This window comes from Parasteatoda tepidariorum, chromosome X1 (assembly GCF_043381705.1).
Source record: "Parasteatoda tepidariorum isolate YZ-2023 chromosome X1, CAS_Ptep_4.0, whole genome shotgun sequence".
Classification (NCBI taxonomy): domain Eukaryota; kingdom Metazoa; phylum Arthropoda; class Arachnida; order Araneae; family Theridiidae; genus Parasteatoda; species Parasteatoda tepidariorum.
Genome location: NC_092214.1, coordinates 81,829,886 through 81,857,433, shown reverse-complemented (window position 1 = coordinate 81,857,433; position 27,548 = coordinate 81,829,886). Strand labels below are relative to the sequence as shown.

General features: G+C 26.9%; 1 protein-coding gene across 1 annotated transcript in view; it reads right to left on the bottom strand.

Annotated features, from left to right (window-relative positions):
- LOC122270917 (glutamate receptor 1) overlaps positions 1-27,548 on the bottom strand; it is a 378,704-nt gene that overhangs the window by 322,353 nt on the left and 28,803 nt on the right. The window contains exon 2 of the mRNA XM_071187345.1: positions 1,681-1,833. Coding sequence (XP_071043446.1) covers positions 1,681-1,833 — 153 coding nt within the window. The remainder of the gene's footprint in view (positions 1-1,680; positions 1,834-27,548) is intronic.

Here is a 27,548-nt window from a genome sequence, read left to right as displayed (position 1 = left end):
TATGTATAATTAACTATGTTTTAGTTGAATTTATGAACTGTTACAATTGACCCCGTAAGTGGGGACAATTGTAACAACTGCACGACTGTCAAAAATTGTTAATAACTAATATAATAATATTTAAAATCAGGTATTTATTTTTTTTTCTAGTAGAGGATAGTCTACTTTACTCGTCTGTCAATTAATACTAATAATATATTGGATTTTTTGTTAGTTAAAAATAGTTAAGTAAAAAATGTTACAATTGACCCCACTCTCCCCTACTATATACTAACATAATACACCAATAAATAAATACCACTTAATTTACAAAATGCATTTTTAGCATGAAAAAAACATTCATTCTCTACTATTCGTTCTGATTGGATGATTTAAATTGTTCCTGAGAAGGGACCCCTCAGATAAATTTCAAATTCTTCAGTTAATGAAGGAATAAACTTATCTGTTGCATTTACGAAGCACAAAATAAGCAATTCTATTGGGTGTTGATAATCAGTGCTACCATAGTGCTCGCAAATAATTCCGCAGTTCGACGTAGTTTACTGATCACTTATGTTGTCGTAGAGTCACTAATGGAATTTCAAATCACGAGACTCAATCGTTTAACTGCTTGTATGTTCTCAATAATTGCCAATGCGGCAATCTCATCACACCATAGCTGATTCAACATTTCTGAGAGAAATCGCAAAGTCTAAAATGCTTGATTACTCGTGAAAGGAAAATAATTGAATGCCGGAGATTTCCTTGCCAACATTTACTCACTCCAATTTGTGTTTCAGTGGAAAATAAAAGATGCTAACATTGACTTGTTTGAGCATTAAATCTTGAAAAGTCCTTACCTTCATAATGATTAATTTTGAGAACAATGTATAAATACGCAAGGGCAATCAAAAATGAAATTCTCAATAGAAAAGTTATAAAAGATATTTAATACTGTAAAACAGAAAACTTTTAGATATATCTGTAATTCTATGCATGCATTATGCATTTTATTTTGTGTTTACTAATTGTTAGTAATAAAATTTTAGACGACCATGAATCAACAGCTGAATAAAATGTGCAAATTCTCAATCGTAATGCTTTAAATTGTAATAATTATGTCTACATTTTATTCTTATAACTAAATGATTCCAGCATCTTACTTTTTTTCGACTGTTATATGAAAAAATAAGTAAAAGAAAATCTTTCCAAACTGTTTGAATTTTCTTCCTAACCAAGCACAATTTTTTTATGATATTACAAAGTTATTTTTTCCTTTTTATTTTTTTGCAATCAAGTTAACTCACTGGAGTCACTCCGCAGTATATTTTTAAAATCCAAAAATAAAATCAGAGAAGTATTTACAATAGGCCTTAAAAAGGAAAAAAATCGTTGCCACAATCTATTGCTATTGTGCAGGGTGGGACATCAGATTCAGTTGGAAATTACAATGAGACTTATACGTATTTTAATAGTCTCCTCCTATAACATAGTTTTGTGCTTCGAATCTCTCGTTCATGATTAGTCCGATTTTCATGACGTTATAATTAACTTGGCACAGCTATTGCGTTTTCGTTTTATACTTTATTTTTGCCGAAAAAAATATTTAAAAAAAATATTAATTATTGGTGGTTATGGAACACCATGCATTAGGTATATAAAAACTCAAATTAATCAATAAATATATTTAATAATACTTACATGTTCTAGCAATTTTAAAAGGGTCTTCGCTATCCACATAATCTATGACAGGCTCGACTTTGAATCTAGCCAATGTATCGTTTGTATTGTGAATGTGGAAGGCATATCTAAGAGCAGTTTGTAATTCATCTGTACCAGGTGAAAATATTGCTCCTAGAAAAACATTAAAATTATATCCAATTACATATCATTTATTCGAAATCTAATGAAATTGAATTAAGAAAAACCTCATTAAAATACAGCACAAATTTCGACAGCATGCTTATAATTAGTAAAAGGTCGAATTCAAACTACAACTTAATTCAATGATTTCTATAGAATAATGAACATAATTATTAGTAATTACTAATAATTGACAAGTCGATGACAAGGTTATAATATTATTTAGTTATTTCCTTTCCTAATCTTATGTGTGTGTGTGTGTGTGTGTGCGTGCGTGCGTGCGCGCGTGTGTGTGTGTTAAATGTATTCATTACATTAACGAGTTTGTAACGTAGCTATACTTGAGCAAAAGTATTGTATTGATAAATTCCTTGCAAATTATTATTTTACTATTAGAATTTTAAGAACTGTGTTATGTGTATCTATAAAATATCGGATAAACTAAGTTATAATGCTGAAAATATTATTTTTCTGAAAAATTTAACTGATTTAAAATTACTATTAAACTAGCAGTTCATTCGTAAATTATTGTAAATTTACACAAAAAAATCACTGAAAATTCTCTTAAGATATGCTTCTAATGTTTTGATATGCAGCATGAATTTCAGATTTTTAAGAGTGGTGACATTTATTCATTTATGTATTTAATTATCATTAGCAGCTTTTAAAGTACATGAATAATTACATACAAATTTGTTGATTTTTTTCATTAAAATAACAATAAATATTCTGTCCAAAAATTCTTCATTCATATTATGATGACTGAGAGGCAGTTTATAAATAATGATTAAAGAAAGCTTTAAATAAAATTTTAACATTTGGCATGAAACATATCAATATTCCATTGTTTGGGGCTGAACGTGCAGCTTTCAAATAATTAATATGTTAATCAGACACAGTTTGCAAATATGTATCTATGCTTCAAAAATTTTAGAAGCAAATATGACTACACTGAAATTGTTTTATTGATAATTATAAAAGAAAATATAGATGAAAAAATATTTCATATCTGATTGTCTCTAACATGGATAGCTCGTAAGTTTTAAGGAACCATTTTTTAGAAACCATAACCAACAACTATTCTACTATAGTTGTTTTCTGTTAATTGAATTATTAATTTTAAAACTTTCTTTTCTAAAAAGATACCCTCTATAATTATATCTAAACAAAAGCATATTAATCTTTCCTAAAGTTCAAAAACCTTGATAATGTTAGAGATCTGTATTAGAAATCCATAAACTTATAAACAACCTAAGGCCTTATTGTAATCATTTGCTCTTTTTTAAATGAATGCATCGCTTACAAACCCAAAGTTTTAGACTTTAGGGACAAAAGATTTGATTTTAAAGCGGGCATATTTTTAGATAAGGAAACGTGCTGAGAGTTTTAGAGAAAAGCCAGTCAAGTTATTCATAAAAAATATGGCGCTATGTTACTTGCAATCCAATTTTGCAACAGAAAACAATTAAGGAACATGCTGGCAATTTTTTTGCCGCTGCTGCAGAATAATAATTTTCTAACTTACTTTTTCGGCGTATTTAGTGATTCAAATTTATATTTCAAGGTAATTTCGGAAACAAAAATCTTAAAAATTATGCTTTTTATTTATTTTTTTTTCCGAAAAGATGATGTAATTAACTATTTTTTGAAATGTTGAAAAAATTATGTTATTATCTCATTTAGAGCGAAATTAAGACTTGATTTCGCTATATTAACTTCAAGTGAGAGCTATTCAAGTCATATTAACATTAAAGGCCTTATTATATATAATCATAATTATTTTCACATGGTGTTTTTTTTAAAAAAAATTGATTTAACTTTAAATCACTTACAAAACAGCTTCAAATTTGAAATATGTATGCATTTTAATTACTTTTTCTTCGATTCGTAAAATTATTATATGCAGTATTTTAATAACATTTCATATTTTATAAAAGTATTGAAGATCATAAAACTAAATTTTAATTTAAAAATAACAATAGCAAAAACTGCTGAATAATTAAATTATGGATATTTCATTCAAATGAATCATAGGAAGTTTTAATATCAAAGCATAAAATTTTCAGCTGTATCAAAAATTGAAAATAAGTTTTTTTAAATTTTAACAACTTATTTTTTTGAAAGTCGTAACTTACACTTAAAAATAAAAGTCGTTTTTACTTGTAGGGTATAACATGATTAAAAAAAATCAAAACAATGTATGGGTTCTTAAAAAACTCTTTTGGACCCTCTTAAAAACTAATTACATCCTTGAAGACTTCAATTTAGCTTTTAAACATTTTTAATAAATAATTGCTTCATTCACTACGAGAATTTAATAAAATTTCTTCAACTTTTGTATAAGCACTAAAAATATAAATTCTGTTTGCTCATTAGTGGAAATGCATCGTTCTTGAAAAATGCTAATTTGTCTATTAAACAATTTTGAATGAATAATTGTTCCATTTACCATGAGAATGCAGCAAAATTCCTTCATTTCTACAAATGTATGAGGAATAACAATATAAAATAATTCGAAGCCAGTAGTTTCAAAGCTTTTAAAAAGTTGTCTATTAAGCAATTTTGAATAAATAATTGCTCCATTTACCAATAGAATGTAGCAAAATTTCCTCGCTTCTACTAATGAATAAGGAGTAAAAATATAAAATAACTTGAAACCAGTCGTTTCAACTTTTTAAAAACTGTTAACTTTCCTAGGGCAAGTGAGCAGTTTTCATCTTTTAAGAGAAAAAAGACTGAGAAAGATCAAACATATTTCATCCAGACTCTAAGCTATGAAATATAACTGAAATACCAGGAAAATAAACAGTATTTGTCTCTCTATAGAAATTTTATCAACAGTAAGAAGCATCAAAGCTAAGAAGAATTTTCTTCAACAAAGAACTCGATTTCTTGGAAAGAAGTTTATTTGTTTCGTCTTTATTTTATTTCAACAAACTACTTCTGGGAATTTTGTATAGTTTGCTTTAAAAAACCTCTGTCGTATTAAAAAACTATAATATTTACCTTAACAGATAGATTATAATTTATCGTTTTAGTTTCTCTTATTAGTTAAAAAAATTTTCTTTTGTAATATTTTTAGCATTTTTAGTTAAGAATTTTTATTAAATGTAAGATATATAAGTAATTTTCTCGTCAAATATGATATTTTTGTAAAAAATAGATTTTTACTCAATGCCTAAGAAATAAATAACAATTTTCAAGTACCGTACTAAAATCTTTAGTAAAATTTATTAAATTTTCAAAGGAGTTAAGGTACTACACGGAGAAAAAAAGTACAATCAATAATATAAAAAATAAGGTAAAAATTTACTGACTTGATAGGAACAACAATGAGATCGATATCAAAGCCCTCTGGTAATGATTATAGTAAAATAAATAATAAAATATCGGATATGAAAAAAATTGGTATCTGAAAGTGCACTACTAGCCATCAAAATTGCTACACCAGGAAGAAATGCAAATAACAGAATGATATTTATTGGGCACATGCATTATAGTTGGAAGAACAAGTGATTAAATTTTCAGGATATTTGGATATATAGATCCTGAAGATTCGGTACTCACAGCAGCTTCCCCTGGCAGCAATAACAGCAGTTATTCTTCTGGATATTGAGTAGAACAGAGATAGGATAGCATGGACGGGTACACCATTCCATGCAGCTTCAACACTATGCCACAATTCATCGACCGTAGTGACTGACGAGTGGTGGCGTGTCAGTCATTCGGCAACCATTGACCAGACGTTTTCAATTGGTGAGAGATCAGGAGAAAGTGCTGGTCAGGGCAACAGACGAACATGTCCTGTGTCAAGGAAGATCAGGACAGTGCAAACAACACGCAGTCGTGCATTGTCCTGCAGAAACGTAGTGTTATGGAGGCCTCGAAGATAAAGCAGAGCAACTGGCCCTAGCGCATCAGAAAAATAACGACTGCCGTTCAATGCGAACCAAAGGTGATCGCGACGTGTATTCAATGGCACCCCATACCATTACTCCAGGTGATGGGGGCCAGTATGACGATGTCGAATTCAAGCTGCCAAAGGCATTTTCCACGATGTCGCCAAACACGGATGTGGCCATCATGATGCTGCATACGGAACCTGGGTTTGCCTGAAGAACCTGATTCAACTCCATGCCATTCCTGCTCCCAGGTTCGTCGTTGATCACACCACTGGAGGCGCTGCTGCCTGTGATGCAGCTTCAAGGGTAGCCGAAGCTATGGTCTCCATGCTGCTGCAAACGTCGTCGAACTGTTCGTGCAGACGCTAGTCGTCTTGCAAATGACCCCATTTGTTGACGTAGCTGTACCCCATTTGTTTGTCGTGACGTAGCTGTACGATCCGTTAAAGCCATGTGGATAACATGTCTGTCTTCTCCGCTGTTAGTGATTTGGGCCGCTGAGATCCTACACGGTGTTCCATATGGCCGTCATGAAACCATCGATTCCATATTCTGATAACAGTCATGGGATTTCGACCAACGCGAGCAGCAATACTTTGGCATGATAGACCGCAATCCCGGTTTGCCGAAATTCGACCTTGATCTAACTCAGACACGTGCTGGTAGACATTTCTCCTTCTTACACAAGAATACATGTATCTTACATGAGACATGTATCTTACATACAAGAATCTTACATGAGAATATCAAAAAAAAATTTTACTCAAAAACAACATTCAAATTCAATTTCTACATGCGGAACTTACTGTCAAATCACTTCTTTTATACACATTGTAGATATCGCTACCACCGCCTGCTTTGCATGAATGCACTGATAAGTTAATCATTTGCATAGCACAACACGATTTACCTTTCCTGCAAATTTCACGTTCGTGGTGTCTCGTCTTCCTGGTGTCGAAATTTTAATGGCCAGTAGCGTATATGAAAATTTATAATATAGTATAAAAATTTATTGTAATGATAATAGTATAAATATTATAGCATGAAAATTTATAGTATATGAAAAAAATTCATAACTGTCGTCAAATTCGGTCATTTTACCATAATACCTAAGAGCAGGACGCAAAAACCATTTATTCAGTTGAATTTACTTTCCTGTTTTTTTTATTTTTATACTAAATGTGTGGTCATGAGAACTATAATTTTGAAAATCAGAATTTCTGGTTAACCATTATCATATTAATGGAAAAATCACCAAATGAATGATTTAAATATAGTATATTTCAGTCTTATTAACCAGAACTAGTTTTTAACAAGAAATGTCATCACCATGCAGTACAATAATTTTCTTAAATTGATATAAAATTTTTAATTATTTCGAATCCTTCTGAATAGGAGCACATCGTCAAATCACTTCCACCCGAACCATTTCTCAACTTAACGAAGATTGAGAACTATAATAGTTTTACTGCTTATTTACTGCAAATAACAAAAGAATTATCGTCCAAAAATCCTTCAAGATCGACTTATGCTTACTGACCAACGCCTTTCAAGACAATCACAAACGTTTTAAGCGTAGAAGCAAAGAAAAAGGGACTCATTATGAGCCAAAGTAAAACTAAAATTTTTGAAAATTGATTCTAAATCATTAAATGACATATTCTTACAAAATAATAAACTAGATGAGGTAGACAATTTTACGTATCTTGGAAGTATAAGTAACAACAAAGGAGGTACTGATGAAGATGTACATTAAACCAAGTCCGAAGCAGTTACTCTATTTTCAATAAATTCTGAAAAAACAAAACCATAACAAATTCAACAAAAGTTAGAATTTTCAATACTAATATTAAATGTGCCCTACTATGTGGATCTGTGACATGGCACTGCAATAAAAATAACATGAGAAAACATCAAGTATTCATTAACAACAGATTAAGAATAATCTTGAGTATCAAGTTATACCATAAAATTAGTTATGCAGAAACCCTTAGAAAAGCAAAACAAAAACCGATAGAGCTGGAAATTAGAAAACGTAAATGGAAATGGATTGATCATGCTCTACGTAAACCTGAAAAATTTAAAGTGAAACTACTTTTTGATGGAATAGAAAAATCAATGGCAATACAACAATCAATGGCTTTTGGGAAATAGAAAAAGAGGAAGACCTAAAAAAAAAAACGATTGTAAACGAATTTAACACAATAGGAAAGACATGGAGGACACAAATAGAGTGAGATGGAAAGCTATTATAGTTGTCCTATGTTTCAATTTGGAGTAAAGAGGAATATGTATGTGTATGTATGTAAAAGAATTTCATTTAAAATTAAAACAAAATATTTTAACAGAAACTGTACAAACAAATTTTTCCCACAACCAAGTGATTGTGTACAAACACGTGTTTTCATACAAACTATATATACAACCTATGTAATATAATTTTATAAATAATAAGAATAAATAATAAGAATTTCTTATGTGTATTTATTTCGGGAGAAATGCAATTTTTATATGAAAAGGACTTTATCTGTTGTGTAAGGAGGAATAATATAATTGTTATTAATATTTTTTTTACGCAACAGATGAAATCCTGATCAGTTACAATCTATGTTGATGATTTAAAATTAAATTGGCGAAATTTAAAATTGAGGACGACGCTATTTAAAATTCAGTTGACGGAAAGGTTCTTTTTAAAACAAATATCGTGAAATAACTTCAAACTTGATAAGTTAATTTTATTAATTTCATGGAACTTATTCATAGTTCTTAATTAAATGGCATAAAACGTAATTAACGCATACTAAATTGTAAAAATGTCGGTCTGGCGTTGGCAATTACGCTTAGTAAAATCTTTATTATTTCAAAAGTATAATTTGATAAAACTTGTAGAAACATGTTAAAAGTCTATTATTATAAAATACTAATTATTTTTAAAAGGAAAAATTAAATTGCTTGGCGAGAAATAATCATCAAATTACATTTCAGTTGCGACTCGCCTTTTCTCTTAAAGAAGTATCCTTCTTAATTACTTTAAAAATTTAATTAATTTATCTTAAAACAATAGAGTGAACCAAATTAAAATGATTTTCGTTTATATCATTGTTAATGATAGGGGAAATAGGTGTTTGTTGCAATCGAAACTAATTTCAACATCTCGTGGCTTTATTTGTATGTCTTTCCATTCTGAGTTATGATTCACTTTTGTAAATAGCCTACTTGATTGAATAATAATAACTTTACAATGATTGTTGAATCTGGCAACAACATTTATTTTTTGTTTAATTTTCTCATATTGTATTACATAATATTTTGTTATTTTCTGACTAAAAGGCAGAATTATTTTTAATGTGTACTGAAATAACAAAGGAATTATCTATGTTCTGCATGAAGGAAAAATTCTGATAAAATAACTGTACTATATGGTAATGACGGTAAAAAAAGAATCTGGTTAACCAAAGTGTGCGTTATTTAAACCATTCATTTGGTAACTTATCCATTTTTTTGCAACGGCTTACCGTATGTTTCGGTTTTCAAAATTATAGTTCTTATTATCACATATTTAGTAAATAATACAACGCTGAAAAGTAAATTTAACCGAATAATGGGTTTTTATGCCATACTCTAAGGTATCATGATAAAATTACCACACTTATTAAAATTAATAACATATTAAAATATTTTGTTTTAATTTTACCAAGATCATTACAAAAGCGCTTCGGTAAAAATTATCGAGATTTATGTGGTTCCAATAGAGCCAAAAGCCCAGTTAACGGCAGTTTTGATCTTTTCAGTGTGGAATATGTGTGGAAAAGAAAGAAAGAAAAATAAATAATCAATTTTGATGAAATAAGCGGTACCCAAAATATAAGCCCGGAATGTTACGCGAAACTATCACAGAAGTTTTGAGACTTTTATAACCAATTGCATATTTATATACATAATTTATTTTATAGAAAAAAGGCCAATGAAAGAAAGTAGTTAAATTAATTACAATAGCAAAATATTGAACAAATTATAAAGGAATATGCATTTATGAGAGAGAAGGAGGGAAACTAAGAGTGAAAGAAAAGAAAAAAATTTTAATAAAAATTAAGAATTTAATTTTAATAGGTTTTATTAACTCCTCATAAGTAGCAAGCAAATTAAACAAAATATAAGATAAAAATGCAAACGAAACAGGGAAAGAAATAAAAAGAAAAAATTATTTTTCAAAAGAAGAAAAAAATATTAAAAATTTAACAAAAAAACTCAAAATCAATCAAAATTAGAAAAAAATAACTAAAGCATATAATCTTGTTATTAGCTCATACGATTATATCCCACAAAAATAGTGCCTTTGAAGGTTGTATTAATATATACATATGTAGCCGCGATAAAATGTGTCAAAACGATAGGGTGACGAACACCAAACGAGTAATGAATGAAGCCGAATAGAAAATAAAGTTGCATCTAATAAAAATCAGAAAAATTGAAAATAAAATAGTTATAGGCACACACAAGAACTCATTATGCAAGAGGGCAGAACGGGTGTCATGTTCTTACTTGCAAAAATCAGTTATATTTTCGTAACTAAGTTGCCGGACTTTAAAATACGAAGATATAACGGAAATGGAGAGTAGTGAGATATATTTTTAAGGCGTGATCATACTGCAGTAAAAAACCGCATTTGATTTGTCTGTTTTTGTCTGTTGCGATGAATTGGACCGAAAATTGAATTTATATATATATATATGTATATATATTCATTACATTAAATTTTTTTGTAGCGTAACTATACTTGAGCGAAAGCATTGTACAGATATAAATTATAAAATTCCTTAAAAATAATTCTATTACTATCAGAATTTTAAGAACTATGTTTTTTGTATCATTAATATATCGGATAAAATACGTTTTAAGGCCTAAAATATTATTTTTCTGAAAAACACTGATTTCAAATTACTATTAAACTAGTATTTTATTCTCAAATTATTGTAAATTTACTCAATAATGTCAAAGGAAATTCTCTTAAAATATGTCTCCAACTTTTTTTTTAATTCAATTATTTTCCGTGTATTTCGCATCAATCTGTTCTTTCTTTTTACAGTTTTTAAATATGCTGTAATGTAAAATAAAGCTTGCAAGTATATGTAAGTGCATGTTATGTAACCTGTAAATATTTTGTAAAACTTACAAATATTTTACTATGTAAATAGTGCTGTTAAATCATTTGTATTTATTATGAAATAAAATAGTTTAAGTGAAAACGATTCTCAAGTTAGAAAATAATTCTTTCCATTGTCAATGTACGATACTTTTGAAAACTTTAGGATTTTAACAAAATCTCGAAAATGGGTAAACTATTACATATTTTGAACCCATACTCTTTCTTTCATTCATCAATCTCTGAAGCAGACTCCTCATTTCCATTTCATTTTCACTCCATTAATTTGCATACACCTTCAGTTGATTAAATGCATTTTAACAAGGACACAAGGTTTCAAATTTTAGATAATTAAATGGAAATTATTACTTTGTAATTATCTCTTGCAATATACTATACATTTAAATTTTCCGATTTCTCAAACGGCCATTTTGTAAAGTTAAAGTGATAAGATAACTAGCGAAAATTAGAAAATACTGCAGATTAATTATATCACAAATTATGGGTCTTTTCAATAAAATTAGCTAAAATATGTATTCTTCTCTTAGCATTCCAAACAATATTTTTAATATTCAAAGTTTTACAAAATTAAATAATTTTTGCAAAATTGTGTTTTGAAATTTAAAGTATTTCAATAATGCAGCAAGGATTGTGAATTAATTGGAGTTTTGAAAAAAAATTTCTAGGTCTCTCTTCTCAACATACAGTTTGAGACAAAGACTTAACGTTAAAAAAAAAGCACTTTAAGAAGGCATTTTTTCAGACAATATTGCTCATTTATTTTTCTAAAAAATGAAATAAAATAAAGACTTATATATGAAATTTTATATGAAACTTACATATGAAATTTTTTAAATAAAGAAATAAGTTAAAAAATTTCATATATAAGTTTGCAGTAAGTTTTGAACGATATCATGGTTCAACATGCTTCAAATTTCTGGATTAATTATTGAGCTGTTTAAGAAAAACATAGCACAAAAATGAATCATAATATTTTCCGTAAAATATTATGGTAAAATGGTAAGCTGAAGTTAGAATACTTAGAAGGCTAAATACAATTGATTAATAATTAATAATTATTACTAATATATATGTCTCTCAGTTGCAAAACTTGTCATCTCGATAAAGGAAAGCAGACGGAAAACAAACTCTGGCAAATTTACCGCACTGTATCGTAAAGATATTTCTGAAAAAAAAGTAATAATTCTGCTAATGAAACTTAAATATACGGCTGTATATTAACCATTTGTAAGGTCCGTATTAAAAAGTTTTACTTAGAAATTCAAATACTAATAAAACGAAATTTCCGAAACTAATTTCCGAAAATTGAGGAAATGGCAGTTTTTAAAACTAAATTAGATATTTGGATATCATTATTATTATTCCGCAATATCGAGCAATAGCACCAATACCTATTTCTATCAATTAAAATTTAAAATAAGATTTAGAAAGTGAATGAACACACGCATTAAAAATCTTTAGCTGAAAGTTAAGAGGACTGAAAGTTGATTTTTCAAAAAATAAGTAATTATGCCTCATTTTATAGTTGAGTTAATTGTGAGGTCTGCAATTGCATATTTTGTAAGGTATAAAATAAATTTCTTTGCATAAAAATATTAAGCAAAGATAATTTGATCGGAGATACAACTTTAAGAAAAAAATATATATCTCTTTAATATTGTGGAAAGCTGTTAGATTGTTCACTTAAAATATCGTACAATGCCAAATACAGATTAATTCTAATTTAGAATATCTTGATAAATGTCCCAATTCATTACGTATTCTGTTCTTCATAATGTTCAAACATTTTAAATTGATTTTAAATTATGAGAAGATGAACCTCCTTTTATTTCAAAGTCTTAACCTAAAACTTCTTTTAGCTCGTTATTTGAAAATTTATTATAAATGCAATATTCAAGGTCAAATGATTGTCTTTATTCACTCAAATGCCAAATTTTAATGGTATTTTTCGAAGCTCTGTTGCCAAGAAAAGTATAGACACCAAAGTTTAATTGGCATAGTTCTGCAAGCCAGATGTTCCAAATTTTTTTTTCGGCTTTGGAATGTTAAATGATTGTGCTTCTTTTAGCTGATTGCATTGGAAAAAAAGTTCATTAACAAATGTGAATATATACTAATTGCAAAAAAAAGACTACTAATTATTTTGAAAATATTAGATATTAATAAAGAAGTGTTTGAAATTATGAATTTGTTCTTGATATAGCGATGTACTGAGAATGAATAAAATAAGCTGAATCATTGTCGTAAAAAAAACTGTTATATACGTTGAGAATGATTATCAGAGAAACGTAATTCTTTATTTTTGAATTTGATTGTTTTATTTTGAATTGAAAAGCTTGATGAGAAATACTTGTGAAATTTATTATGTCATGTTCATAATTTATTCAATATAATGTTATTGAAAACAAGATATATTTTACAAATTTTGCTATTATTGGTATTTTACGTTAGTAATTTTATCTAAAGAATCATAATATTAAATAACTTATTGATTACCGATTAGATTTAAATATATTATTACTGGTTAAAAGAAACCACTGTGTTGTTTCCTACAAACCCAATAGTTTCACGGAATACTTTTTGGGCACTGTTGGTATAAGAAATAGATATCTACTATCCAAGTGAAGAAAGAGTAAAGCTGAACAATGGGTAAAAAGCATAAATAATACGAAAAAAGCAGATACATTCTAGTATTTTTGGCATCTAAAAACAAAAAAAAAATGAAAAGGCGATGCAAAGGCAAAGTCAAACAGTTAAGAATAACTATTACAAGCTCACAACAGTTATAAAAGTAGCATTTTATTAACCAAAAACAACCTTATCCCTTGAGTACAAAATAAATATTTATCTTAAGGATTAGATAAAAGAGCGTGAAGAAATTTCCGGACAGTATATTGTTATTTTAAATAAAATAAAATGAAAGTGTCTTTCAAAACAGCTTTATGTCTTCAATGCACACAAGTTTTTATCTACATATTTAAAAAGATATATGTTTTAAATTTTCATGCATGTACTGTCCAAAGCTGATTATAAAACATATTCTAGCTAGAGACATTTCACTGTGCATAATATGATTAACAGTAGCACTCAGGTTTTTTTCTTCTTTGACTAATAGCTTGACTTCTACTTCAGATTAAGCAAACACCAATAATACTTTATAAACTATTTAGAAATTTTGGGCATAATAAATCATAATATCCTATGAAATTGCTGCATCTCTAATATAGAGATACATTAAACAATACATTAATAACAAATATGGTTAAAATTATCAGAATATGGTAATATTTACTGAGTCTCTGGCTCTATGAGAAGAGCAAAAATATCGCTAATTTTTACCGAAGTGCTTAGGTTATGATTTTGGTAAAATTAACAAAAATATATGAATTTATAATATGTGATAAAATTGGGTAAATGCGAATGAAATTTGGCAATTTTATTATAATGCCTTACAGCTAAGCATAAAACAAGTTATTCAATTAAATGTACTGTTCGGTTTTGTATTTTTACTAAATGCGTGGTAATAAGAACAATAGTTTTAAAAATCAGAAATTTCCGTAAACCGTTACCATGTGAACAGAAAAATAACAAAAGAATGTTTTAAACACAGCATATTTCTATTTTATTAACTGGAATTATTGTGTATGAAATACAGTACTGTAATTTTACAAGAATTTCTTTTTCTCTGAACTATCATGTTAAATAAGCTCAATTGCAAAATACTGTAGGTTCACTTGAACGTTAATTTATTTAACATTAACTAAAACATTGTTTAATTAAACATTTTCTATCTTAAAGATGCAGAAAATAAGCAATTTGTTATGATTTACGTTGGAGCGATAGTTTTGAGAAAGATTTCTCTAGAAATGTGAGACGTAAAGTAATCATCTCTGTATTACTCTTTAAAAATCTTGAAAATGTGCCTGGTGTATTATGTAGAAAGTATTATGTAATGAGTATATGCAGAAAGTATTATGCAATGAGATTATTAAGACTTGAACGAAAAGATTTACTAATTTAACATTAATTGATGCATTGTTTAATTTAATATTTTCCTTAAGTTGCAACAAATAAGCACCTTTTTATGATTTACGTTGAAGCGACAAAAAGATTGCTTTGGAAATGTGTGACGTAAAGTAATCATCTCTGTATTTCTCAATAAATTCTTGGCAATGTTTCTGAAACATTGTTCATGCAGGAAAGTATATGTAATGAGGTTGGTTTTTGCAGGTTAAATAATCGCTGAAATAACCAAAAATGATTTTTTGTTGTTATCATTTCATATTGACTTACTTTAACTTATTTGTACTAATGAATTTCAGCTTGGTCAAAATCATATCTCTTTAACCATAAAACTGCTTTATTTCTCAAAATTTCAAAGTGAACCAGAAAATGGTATGAAATATAGAGATCATAATATTTAATGAAGTCGCCCATGAAACTGAGTAAATTATATTTCAAAAACCACGTCATAGTTTTTTTTAGTGTAAACTGGAACAACGAATCTAACAGATGCTAAATTATCCAAAATAATAATGTTAATACCAATTTTATTTTTTGTATTTTCAGATAGATTTAAGTAACAAGACTATTATAACTGTCTCATAAAAAGGCTCAATAACTTTGCAGCTTACATCCTATATTTAACGCTGTTTTTTGAAGCTCTGTCACCAAAAAAAAATAAAAAAGGTTATAGAAGTGCTTTGCACTTGAAGCAATGTGATGATTAGAGACTATATATACAATCTTAAATTGAAGAATTATCTGCGCTTTAGAACAGACAAGCAGCTTAAATATTTTACAAGTTATGAAACTTTTTTTGAAAAATCGTCAATTTGGATACATTTTTACTCATTAACAAAACTTCTGCCTAATTCTCAGTTTTTGTAATTTTTATGAGCCCAAGTGATGAAACATTAGAGTAAGTTTCTTAAGATTAAAAAATTAGATCACAAACGCTTTTCATTTTCACGAAACTATGGCTTTTTAAATATTGATCTTTTGCTCCCTTTTCAAAATATGCGTTGACAGCGCTGGCTTTATACAGGCTAAACTTGACCTAACATTCTCGAGCAACAGTTGCAAACCCACTGCAATTATAAAAATAGCATATTATTTACAAAAAAGCATTATTTCACATTACGACGGAACTTTCGAAAAACAGCCTTAATGAGAAAGCACTAAAAATGTTGCAAAACAGTACGCAGAGTTTCCAATTAATGCAATCATAAAATTATAGAGTCAAAAACGGTGAAAAACTTTACAACTGAATGTTATAATGATTAATATTTATTTTATATTTTAAAAATATACACTTATTTTTTGTAATCTTTCATGTATCTCTTTGTTTTCTTCATTGTCTATAAACATCAATAACTTATAATTTAAAAAGAAACAAATATTTTGAATATAAATATTCAATAAAAATAAATCAAATTTTTGTCGATACGGAATTTTAATTAGTTTTAATAAGCAAAGCGAAAGTCAAGAATCGGAAATAACAATTAAAAAAATAAGAAATATATAAAACTCTATTTGAAATTTGCTGGAATAAATGAAACAAAAAGCATTCTAATGATTGTTAAGCATCAGATATAATAGATGAAGAATTTCTCTGAATAATATTTTTTTGTAATGTAAATGTTTTGTTTCATAAAAATTTCAAGAAATTAGAAAGATAAAAATAAATGACTTTTGAGTTTTGTATTTTTTTACTAAATGTGTAGTAAAAAGAACTGTTATTTTGAAAACCAGAATTTCCATTAGATCATTATCATATGAACAGAAAAATTACCAAATGAGTGGTTTGAATACCGTATATTTGAGTTTTAAATTATGGTTTTTTTCCACCCGAAAGTTTTTGTTCATACATGACGGTAATTTTACTGGACTTTCTTTCTCCTGTTGTAAGATGCGGCTATTAGTTCCCAAAACTGATTTGATAACACCTGAAAATAATTTGGTAATTATGTACTTACTTTAAAGAAATCTTCATGCGATGTAAAACATTGAAAGTTTGGATTTTGCACTCGGGTTTAAAAAATTTAAGGAGTCAATGAGAAATCTCAATATTTGGCTTAAAATATCATTCCAAACGAGGAGTTGTTTCTATACTTTGACATCCAAGTAAAGGACTATAGTACGGCATGTTTAAGTTACTTTGAAATATATTTATTGAGTATGTAGTTCACGTAATAATTTCAGAAGATAAGTACTAGGTTCCTATTAACCTCACCTTTTATTTTACCTGATCAGGTCTGGTGAAAGGAGAACGAAAAATTTCCCCAGACCCGCAAACTAAGAGAGTAAACGTAATAAGGAGTATCTGTACCTACTAATACGAGACATAATACGAGATCATGAGCCGCTTGAGTCAGAAAAGCTTGTCTTTGGTACTGAGGGCCATAAAGGGCGAATGATCACATCTGTCGACCCTGTACTTACAATTACACCAAAATATGCACAAAATTCAGCATGTAAACAATGACATAGGTACCTTACTTGAAAATTTAAAATCTATTTACTAAAAAGAAGAATCGTATTTAAACTAACTGTTCTTTTTTAGCAGTCCCTATATTAATACACATAATTACTGGTTTGTGATAATAATTATCTTGAAAAATTTTATATTGCTAAAATATCATAAAACCTACCTTTAACACTTGCATTTTTGTTATAAAGAATAATTACATAAACTTAATAATGACAACAACCATATATTTACAATTTTAATTAAATAAAACATGTTTATATTAAAATCATAAAAATAAGGAACAAAAGAAAAGCATTAAATTTTTTTACATCCTATTAGTTGTAGATCTACTTTAACGAAGTAAAATATCTCTTTTACTTCAGTTTTCATTGATGCATTGAAGAATCAATGATTTTTGTTTGTTGTTTCATCTTTAATACTTTATTTGCGTAGCAAGTATGGATTATCGAAAAGAATAGGAAAAAATATAATTATGTTTATAAAGGCTTGCTTACATTTCTTCTGCTGTTTCGTGCTTTTACATAAGCACGAAATTGCTCAAGAAAACAAAATAAGGATAAAATAATATTGTAAATATATCTTGTTTTTGACTTTTGCGATAAAATGAAAAATAATGATGATCATTTTATTTTGGTAGAATCAATAGAAAAGTTGTGTCAAACAGCTTCCTGAATTTCCCATATTTATAAGCTAAAATATAGTAAAACCGATAACAAAATAACTCAAAATAGTTCGCTTCTGCATTTTTTAACATAGAAATAAAGGGTTATATGCCAAAAAATATTTGTCAAATCATGCTCATTCTTAGTAATTGCAAATTGCTGAAGCTAAAAGTTTCATTGGAAGATTACGTTTCATTAAATTTGAAAATTTCAAAATTGTTCAACTGATCTCATTGTGAGCTTAGCTGCTTGAATAACTTTATTATATCACATTTATGATATTTTAAATGAAACTAAATTATAATATAGGCATGACATTCGTAAACAAATCACATTGTACAAAGAAAATAGAACGAATGCAAGTTTAAATATAGAAATGTAAGAATCATTTAACTAAAAAACTATATAGGAAATGCTAGTAAACAAAGGGCTGAATAATATTTTGTCATTCTTTAGCAATTTTGACTGTATTCAAAACTAAAATAATTACTTATTTTTTATTGTACATGAAGGCAAGTTTATGAATAATGACGTACAACTATCACAATGGTATACTACTGCTTAGTTATCAAAACACTCACACGGAACAATTTAAAAACTTATTGTGTAGTATTCATTATACTTAATTCAATTTGAAACTAACTCTGTTCAGAAAAAAAAATTCTTATCAAAATTTAAACAATGCAAGAAATTTTTATAAAACGTATAATAAAGCTCATTATCTTTCTTAATAAATTTGTAAATTTTGAATTCAGTGAAAAATATGCAATGGAGAATTCAGTAAATTTTGAACTTAAACCCAATATGAAAAATTTATTTTTAAACCTAAATATATTTCATAAACAGATAAAAATGCCAAATTAAAAAAAAACAGCCGAATATGAAAATAAAATACTCTTGAACGCTAACAATTTCTTAATATTTCATTTCAAATTCTTTAAATTTTATAACAGCTTTGAAATTGATTGGCATTTGCTAAACAAGTTTTCCCCACTTTTCATGACTTTTTTATTCTGGTTGAAAAGTAAAAGACTTTTAATTTGCATATGACATTTTTTGATGTCACAGATGAGATGGCCACTAAATTGATAGCGTCATTCAAATTCTGCCTCAGAAACAAGGATTGGATACTAAATGTGAGAAGAGGAAAAAAATATAACCTCCCTTAAAAAAACAACGGAATATATCACAAGAAATCCTAAAATAAAATAAACATTAAAATTTTGCATACTTTTTATGGTCACGAAAAGTAATACTTCGAAAAACAAGTTCTTCCAGCGAAACTGTTTAAAAATATTGGAGATATTATCTCTCTTCTATAGTCATCTAACCTAGACTTACCCTAAATGTAAATGAAACAAATATATGACAATTTTAAAAGGGGTATATAAGATTTTTATGATATTTTGTTGCTTTTGGAATATCAAATAGACTGCCTAAAAATGAGAATCCAACAATTAGGAAGCAATTCAAACAATCTTTCCACAATGTTTTTTTCGAAATTGCAGATTTGTTAACATTGATCGCTTCAGATATTGAAGTCGTAACTATAGAAAATAGTGTATTTTGTTATAAATAATTTTTTTCAAGCAAAAATGTATCTAAGATAAGAGTGTTAATAACTAAACTATAAAATAAATTTGAAATCAATTTTTCCAGAAATCAAAACAAGTGTTAATTTCTTCATTGTTTGTGCTTTTTAGTTCCATTATTCTTTCCAATTGCTTGTTCAAAAATAAATGGACAATATTTATATTGAAATACTTCTGAGAAAAACTTTAATTCTGTTTATTAAAATTGCAAAGAAAATTGAACTTATTAAAACGATATAATTAGTTGTTTTTAAATATTTAAAATATGATAGCAGTCAGTGCTTAACTTTTTGAGCTCAATGTGTTTTCTTTCATTCTGAAAAAGTTATTATCTCTCTATATTTTGCTTTCATTCATGTAAGCCTTAAAAAAAACAAAGAAAAAAATTATTATCAAAATAATATATTAAATGTGATCTTTTTTATTTCGCTTTATTTCTCTTGAAATAAAGTTTTTATAACTTAAAAGCAGATCTCATATAAGGAATATACAAAGAGGTTTAAAATAGGCAGTTGAATTGAGCTTTCAATGGAATATTTTTTTTTCCTTTTTCAACCTTCAAAGCGTTTTTGAGAATTTAAACAATTTTACAGGCAAAATGGAAACAATCAATTGCTTTATGGAATCATTTAATTGTTGTATTATGGAATCATAATTTTTTTAATATGATAAATAGCCTTATTGCACCCAATTTGTATTTAAAAAAATTGAGCAAATATTATTTTTTAATAAACTAATATCATAAGAAAAAAATACATTATAACAAAAGATTAACAAAATGGTAATGTTAATGATAATTAATAAAAAATGTGGTATGGTAAGTCTAGGACAGATGGCCATAGTTTCTTCAAAGGAAAATAAAAATACCAAAAATAGACACGCAAGAAATTTCCATGCATATTTTAAATTTTTAATACGTGTATTTAGCATATTCAAAAAATAAAGGAATATGGAAAACAAAATATGAAATAATTGATTGACATTAAATTAATAAGTGGTAATTTCTCCCTAATGTTTACGTGGCATTGCCATCTAATACAGAAACATATTTATTTCATGGTATGCTTGATATACAATAAAATAAATATGTTGCAATGGTTATAAAATATTTAGTATTTTCTAAATTATAAGTTTTTCCCTCAATTTAATAGTTTGCTTTAATTAAATACTAAGCAGTTTTCAACTCATTTAACTTTATTTTATTTATTATTATAATAAACCATAAATTAACAAATAAATTATTATAAAAAGTATAAAAATTAAATAAATAAATTATCAAATTTTTATGTCATGAAAAAGTATCAAGATCAACAAACATAAACAAAACATTTCTACTACATGGAGTAAAAATAATTCTCTTATGCTTTTATTTTACTAAAATCATTACCAAAGCGTTTCGGCCTCCTTTTTGGTATTCCCAAAGATCCAAAAACACTGTCAATTTTACCATTGTAGTATTTTTGACCATACTTTTTTCTCGGAGAAAGATAAATGAAAATAGTAAAAATCAGTGTTGTTTATTAAGTTATTGAAGTAATAAAATAACTCATGTTTATTTATTTAATATTAATATATATTAACTTAAGTGTTGAATTCTACTTAACAACGATTAACTATAAAAACGATAAAAATTTTTCGTTGATAAGTTATTGCTTAAGTTTGTGACCATCATTAATTTCATTTACTATAAGCTGAACAGAATATCTTTCATAAGCTTTATTATGACTTAAAATAATATAATTAACAAAAAATCTCTAAAATATCAAAAATATATAGCAACTTTCAATCACAAATAATTTCTTTAATTTTCAAACAACAACTCATTAATTTTAAATTTATAACCCTAGCTTGCAACAAATAAAAAGCAAATAATTGTCAACTATCTCGTGATTTGAATTAAATTAATGAGATTTAAAGCAGCTTGAAGTCATTTCTTAGCCATTTATCGTTCAGAGAAAACTTAACTGTAATAAGCTAGTTAATGATCAAGTTATTTTATTCAGAGAGAAACTCTTGAGTTTTCTAAACTTTCCTAAAAGTCTCTTTGCGGAAGAAGTTGTAGATTCTATTTGACAGCAAACCTTTTTATCTTAATTTATCAATGAATATAATTCAAAATTTTATATTATTAAATATTCAACGATACTTGCAATTTAAAAAGAAATTTCTAAACTTGTCAATATTACATATTTTAAAGTAAAATAAAAACACTTTATTTCTGCAACTTAACACTCAATTTCTTAAGTAACTCTATCTACTAAATACTTTGTAAATTATATACTAAATACTTTGTACAAGGACGCAAAAATACTTAACAAAGAAATTAAAAGACATAAATATACAGTATGATTTTTATATACATTTTTATCATTTTCCATTTGGACCAATTTCAACGATAGTCACCGTTAATTAAAAAAATTTCTTCTTCAGAGACTCCTGAATTTAATTTTTGTAATATATTTAGTATTCTTAAATTTTCACATTACAGCTCTCCTTTCCATACATTTAGTAAAAAGTAACAAACTGCAAAGTAAATTTAACCAAATAAATAGTTTTTATGCTTTAAAAAATCATGGTAAAATTACTAAATTTTACTCAATTTACCAAATTTTATCACATGCCTTAAAGCAATATATAATACCTATTTTACCAAAATCATTATACTAAAGTGCTTCAGAAAAAATTACCGAGCTTTTTGTGTTTTCCATAGAACCAAAGAGACACGATAAATTTTACATTATTCGGGTAGTTTCGTCCATTTTTTTTCCTCATTGCAAATAAAACCTCGCGTATTTGCTTCAAAAACGTATATTTTAACCGATAAAAACGATAAAACATTCCATAATCAGCCTAAATGATCAAACTGTAAATTTTAAAAATAGCCTTAAAATTTGAATGCTATATTAAACGTGCATTTTGTCAATCAACGATAAATTTTAATGGATTCAATGAGAATTTTACCTCTGAAATTTTGTGTAAAAACATATGAATATTTCTGCAATCTTATTTTGCTCTTAACACTATAAAACAGGGATTAACTTTATAAATCAGGAATTCTTCCACAGTAGAAAAAGAAGCACAAAAATGCATTAAAAAAAGTACCAATGAGGAAACAGGTTTTTTTCCACTTTAAATAGAAGAAACTTTAGAAACTCATTCTTCAAAAGAAATATCAAGTATTTAAATAGTTTCTTAAACAGTTCATAACTAGAATCTAGCTTAAGCAATAGTATGAATTTCCAAAACATTTTATAAATCGTTTCAAATAGTGAATATGCATTAAAAACCACAACGGAAGAAATAAGTTTCTTCCAACTTAAATGGAAGAAATTTTAGAAACTCATTTTTCAAAAGAAATATCAAATATTCAAATATTTTTTTAAACAGTTCATAACTGGAATCTAGTTTAAACAATAGTATAAATTTTCAAAACATTTAATAAATCATTTTAAATAGTAAATATGCATAAAAAACCACCAAGGAAGAAGACGGGTAAAAATAAATTTAATGAATGTCTTCAGAAATTTAAACTACTGTAGATTCTTTAAAAGTTTCACATAAAATAATATCGTAGAACGTCATTTGATTACTATAAAAATAACTTTTGAAATACCAACTTTTATGTCATATTATAGTATTATACTACAAATTACATACAGTTACAATTAGCATACTATACCTAAATAAGTTTCTACCTGAAGAAATCCCAACCTGATGTAACTCTTTCTTCGTGACGGACGAGATAATTCGTCTTCTATGAATATTCACTCTACACGAGGGACGATGTAGCTTGTTCAAGATTTTTCTTTATTAATGCAGTGTTTCCAGTTTATTATTTATTAACATTTTTACGTATTTTATCTTTCAATTTTAACGGGAAATTGTTAGTGTAAAGGCTCATTATTGCCATGATAGAAATTTTCAAGAAAGTGAATAAAAAGTGAGAGTATATGAATAACTAGATAGTTTATTTTATATATATTAAAAGTGTGTATTTTTATGTATTAAAAGCAAATAAAAACGATTGTTTTGTAAATTTTTTTCAAATCATTCAAAAAAACGTATGAATGTAACTGTGAGTGCAATGAAGAGAAAATTTCTTCACTTATCGAAAATTTCTTTTCAAGAGTTTGATAATATTAGCTCCTTAAATTAAAACAAAAATACTAATTATTTAATTTTCAGATAACAATATCATAATAGTTTCGGAGTTTTTGAAACTTTCAGATTGGCATTAAATTTCATCTGATGTGAAGAACTTTATCAATGATTGATATTTGAATGATGGATTAAAATTTTAGATTCAACTAGACGTTATAATCTCACTAAAGGCAAAGATTAATTTTATTAATGCCAAAATAGTGAGCAAAATTTTATGAGAAGCGGACTGTGACGTTTATGAAGATTATGCATTCCTGAAGGTATATCTCAAATTGTGAAATGCATAGTATATCTGTATATCTTTTTCACCAATTCCAATAAAAAAAACAACGCAATTTATCTTTAGCTCGTTGGCTAAATTATTGGTACGAACAGGTAACGATATGAGAATGTCGACTTAAGAATTATTATAATTTACAAAAATAATAATCAAAAAATGCAAAAAAGAATACACAAGGTATTTATTTATATTTTAAAGGTAAATTAATTTTTTGAATAATTACTTTAAGCAAATTTAGAAATATAAAATACTTCTATTACATAATATATATTTCTACTAAAAATTTTGATATGATTTTTATACTTGCAATAGCATTGTCAATTTTGGTTTTTAAATAATTGAAGCCAAAAATTATTAAAATTTAGAAAAAAAACTTACGTTTTATTTGTACTTAATTTTTCTTATTTAGCATTGGTTCTGCACTTTCAAATATATTTTCATGAATAACGCCTTAAAAACACTAAAACCACCAGACCTTTTTCAGTGACAGCAACTCAGTATACATATATATANAATAAAAATATATATATATATATATATACGAAATTGAAACCGGTTCGTTAACATAATTTAATCAAATAAAAGTATCATAGAAATTCTGGAAAATATTCAAAATAAAACTCGAAAACTTACGATTAACTCACAAAAATTATTTAAAAATATTGTCACAAATAAGTTGCCAGATAACAAATAATAAAATTAAAGCGTAATAGAGGATAGTCGGATATATTTTTAGGTGTGTTCATACTGAGGTTAAGAATCTCATCTGGTATGCCTGTCACCTAAGACTCGAAAACTGAATTTATGTAAGGTAATAATAATCCAGAGTAAACTAAATATTATAATTAGCAAAAGAGCAATTTTAAATGCATTTAAATTGAATGATTTTTTAGAAATAGTTAACTATTATAGAATAATATTTATCATTTAGTTGAGTTTTCGAGGAGGTTATTGGTTAGTTATAAAATTTCGATCTATTTAAAATAAAGTATGAGTTATTTTTAATTTTTGATAGTAAAGGATTTGCACATGACTAAAAATATATTAATCCAGATAACTAAAAGCTTTTTTTACGTAAATATATTCTTTTATTAAATTTACTACACAATAGGGATTTCATGAAATTTTGAACTTAATTAAGTATAGAGCATTTACATTATTAATATTAAATATTTAACATCTTTTAGAAGGCTAAACATTTTTAATGGCAATATTATTTAAATCGCTGCTTGTCAAATTTTTGCAAATCAGTAATTCCTTACTTAAAATTTCAATGCAGGTTTACATACTGAAGATAGCAATATTGTTGTTAGCTTTGTAAAATTCGTTACTACAAAATTCCTTTGTACTTTAGTAATAGTAAGAATAATTTCAGAAAAACTAGTTAAATTGTTAAAGTTATTTTTAATTCCCTTATTATCAAGAATAAAGCTTTTAAAGCATTGAAAAACTGCACATTTTTATTCTGCAAATAAACTTAAAAGTGAAGGAATCTATTTGAAAATTTAAGATAAAAACTATAAAGATCATTTAGATTTTTGCTAATAGATACATGGTAAATGGTTCTAAATTTTGTGTTTTTTAACACTAAATGTTCTATAATTTTCAAAGTACCTGTAATAATATGTGTTTGGATATTTACCAACTAATTCAAAATATTCTTCTTCTTCATAGTGACATGTTTCAGAATGTTTCTATCTTACTTATATTTTTGCGAGATGAGAAGTGTGTTTCAAATATGAGAGATAGTAAATGAATAAACTTTTGAGGATGTTTTGTTATGAATAAAAATTACAGAGCTGTAGGGGAAATGATGAATTAATGTTATTAAAATTTCTCTAAAAGAAGTAAAATTGAGAACAATATGTTTTTCTTAGATTAATTACTTAGAATTAAAAGTACAATGTAGTAAAAAATATAACAGATAATATCTGTTTTTTTCCCTACTAAGCGTATGTTCTTTACAATTTTTTAGTCAGCAATGAAGTGAGCAATTAATATAGGCAATTATATGCGACACATAATGAGTATTACTATTAAAATAGAATAGATTATGTATTAATAATGAAGAAACGGGAAGTGTGATTGTCAAGATCATTTCCGAAACTTCAAAAAATTCATTTTTTGAATTATGTAATTATTTATTTCTGAAAGCCTATTTGGATCTTCAAAAGTAACTCTTTAAGTTGAGAAAACAGAATAATAATTACAAAATTCTAATAGCATCACCCCTTCTCTTTTTTTATATTTCAACGTACAAAAATTCCAATACTTGTCAGCTAGACAAAGTTTATGAAAATTGAAACCAACTTATTGTACATAATGTTTTTTAGCTAATCTAATAACAAATGTTTCTATTAATATATTTTACTTATTAAAGATCGATAAATTCATGAAATTTAGCAATTAAAAATTTTTTCAAACTTGAAACTACAATATTAAGAGTGAAAAAAATAGGATATATACTGTTGAAAACATGGTGCAAAGAATAACTAAATGAATTCAACTTCAAACCGATATAAAAAATTTGGTGCAAAATTATACAGCTGTTGTGGTGCCCCCAAAAGCACTATTATGTTGAATGTTGAACTGAAACATTGGTTTTCGTTTAGACCAATATTTTTTTAAACTGATTTACATTTTAATTTGAAACGCCGTTCAACCTTTCACCATAAAATTGGTATGAACAAAACTTAAAGCTTTGTTCTACCTTTAACCTAAAAATTCGTTAACAGTCAAGCCTTGAACTTGGTGAGACGTCTCACTGAAAAATGGATTCGAGGAAAAACCTTGGATTTAGTTTACTACAAAAGAAGTAAACATGTAACTACAAAAGTAGTACCTCTCACAGCAACACAACATCGGTAAAACTTCTCACGAAGTTTCTTATTACAATCGTTGCATCTGAATTGGCACCAATTACTTGGTAAAACGTTGTACCTTATTTTTAACAGTGTAGGTACTTAATTATTATTACTTTTTAAATCCATAGAAACGAAAATATTAGGCTCAATGACCAACCACCCATTTTACATAAATTGTATGAAGAATTATCCTCACAAAAACGGATATACATACACACACACACACACATATATATATATATATATATGAAATGAAGAATAAAACAAGGAAAAATTAAAGACATATGAAAAAAGGGGGAAATAATAAGTAAAAAAATAACAAACAACAGTTAAAAAAAAAAGTATGAAATTTTATTTAAAAAACCGGAAAAAACGGGGTAAAAAAGGAAAGATATAATCCCTTCATCGGCCCACACGATTATATCCGTAAAACAGATAGCTTTCTGATATTGTATCAATAAAGCCAAAGCAAAATATATTAATACAATAGTGTGAGGAGCACTCAAAAAAATTTTTATAAAAATTACAACAAATAAAATAGAACACATTAAGTAAAAATAACACGTAAAAACAGAAAATAAAATAAAA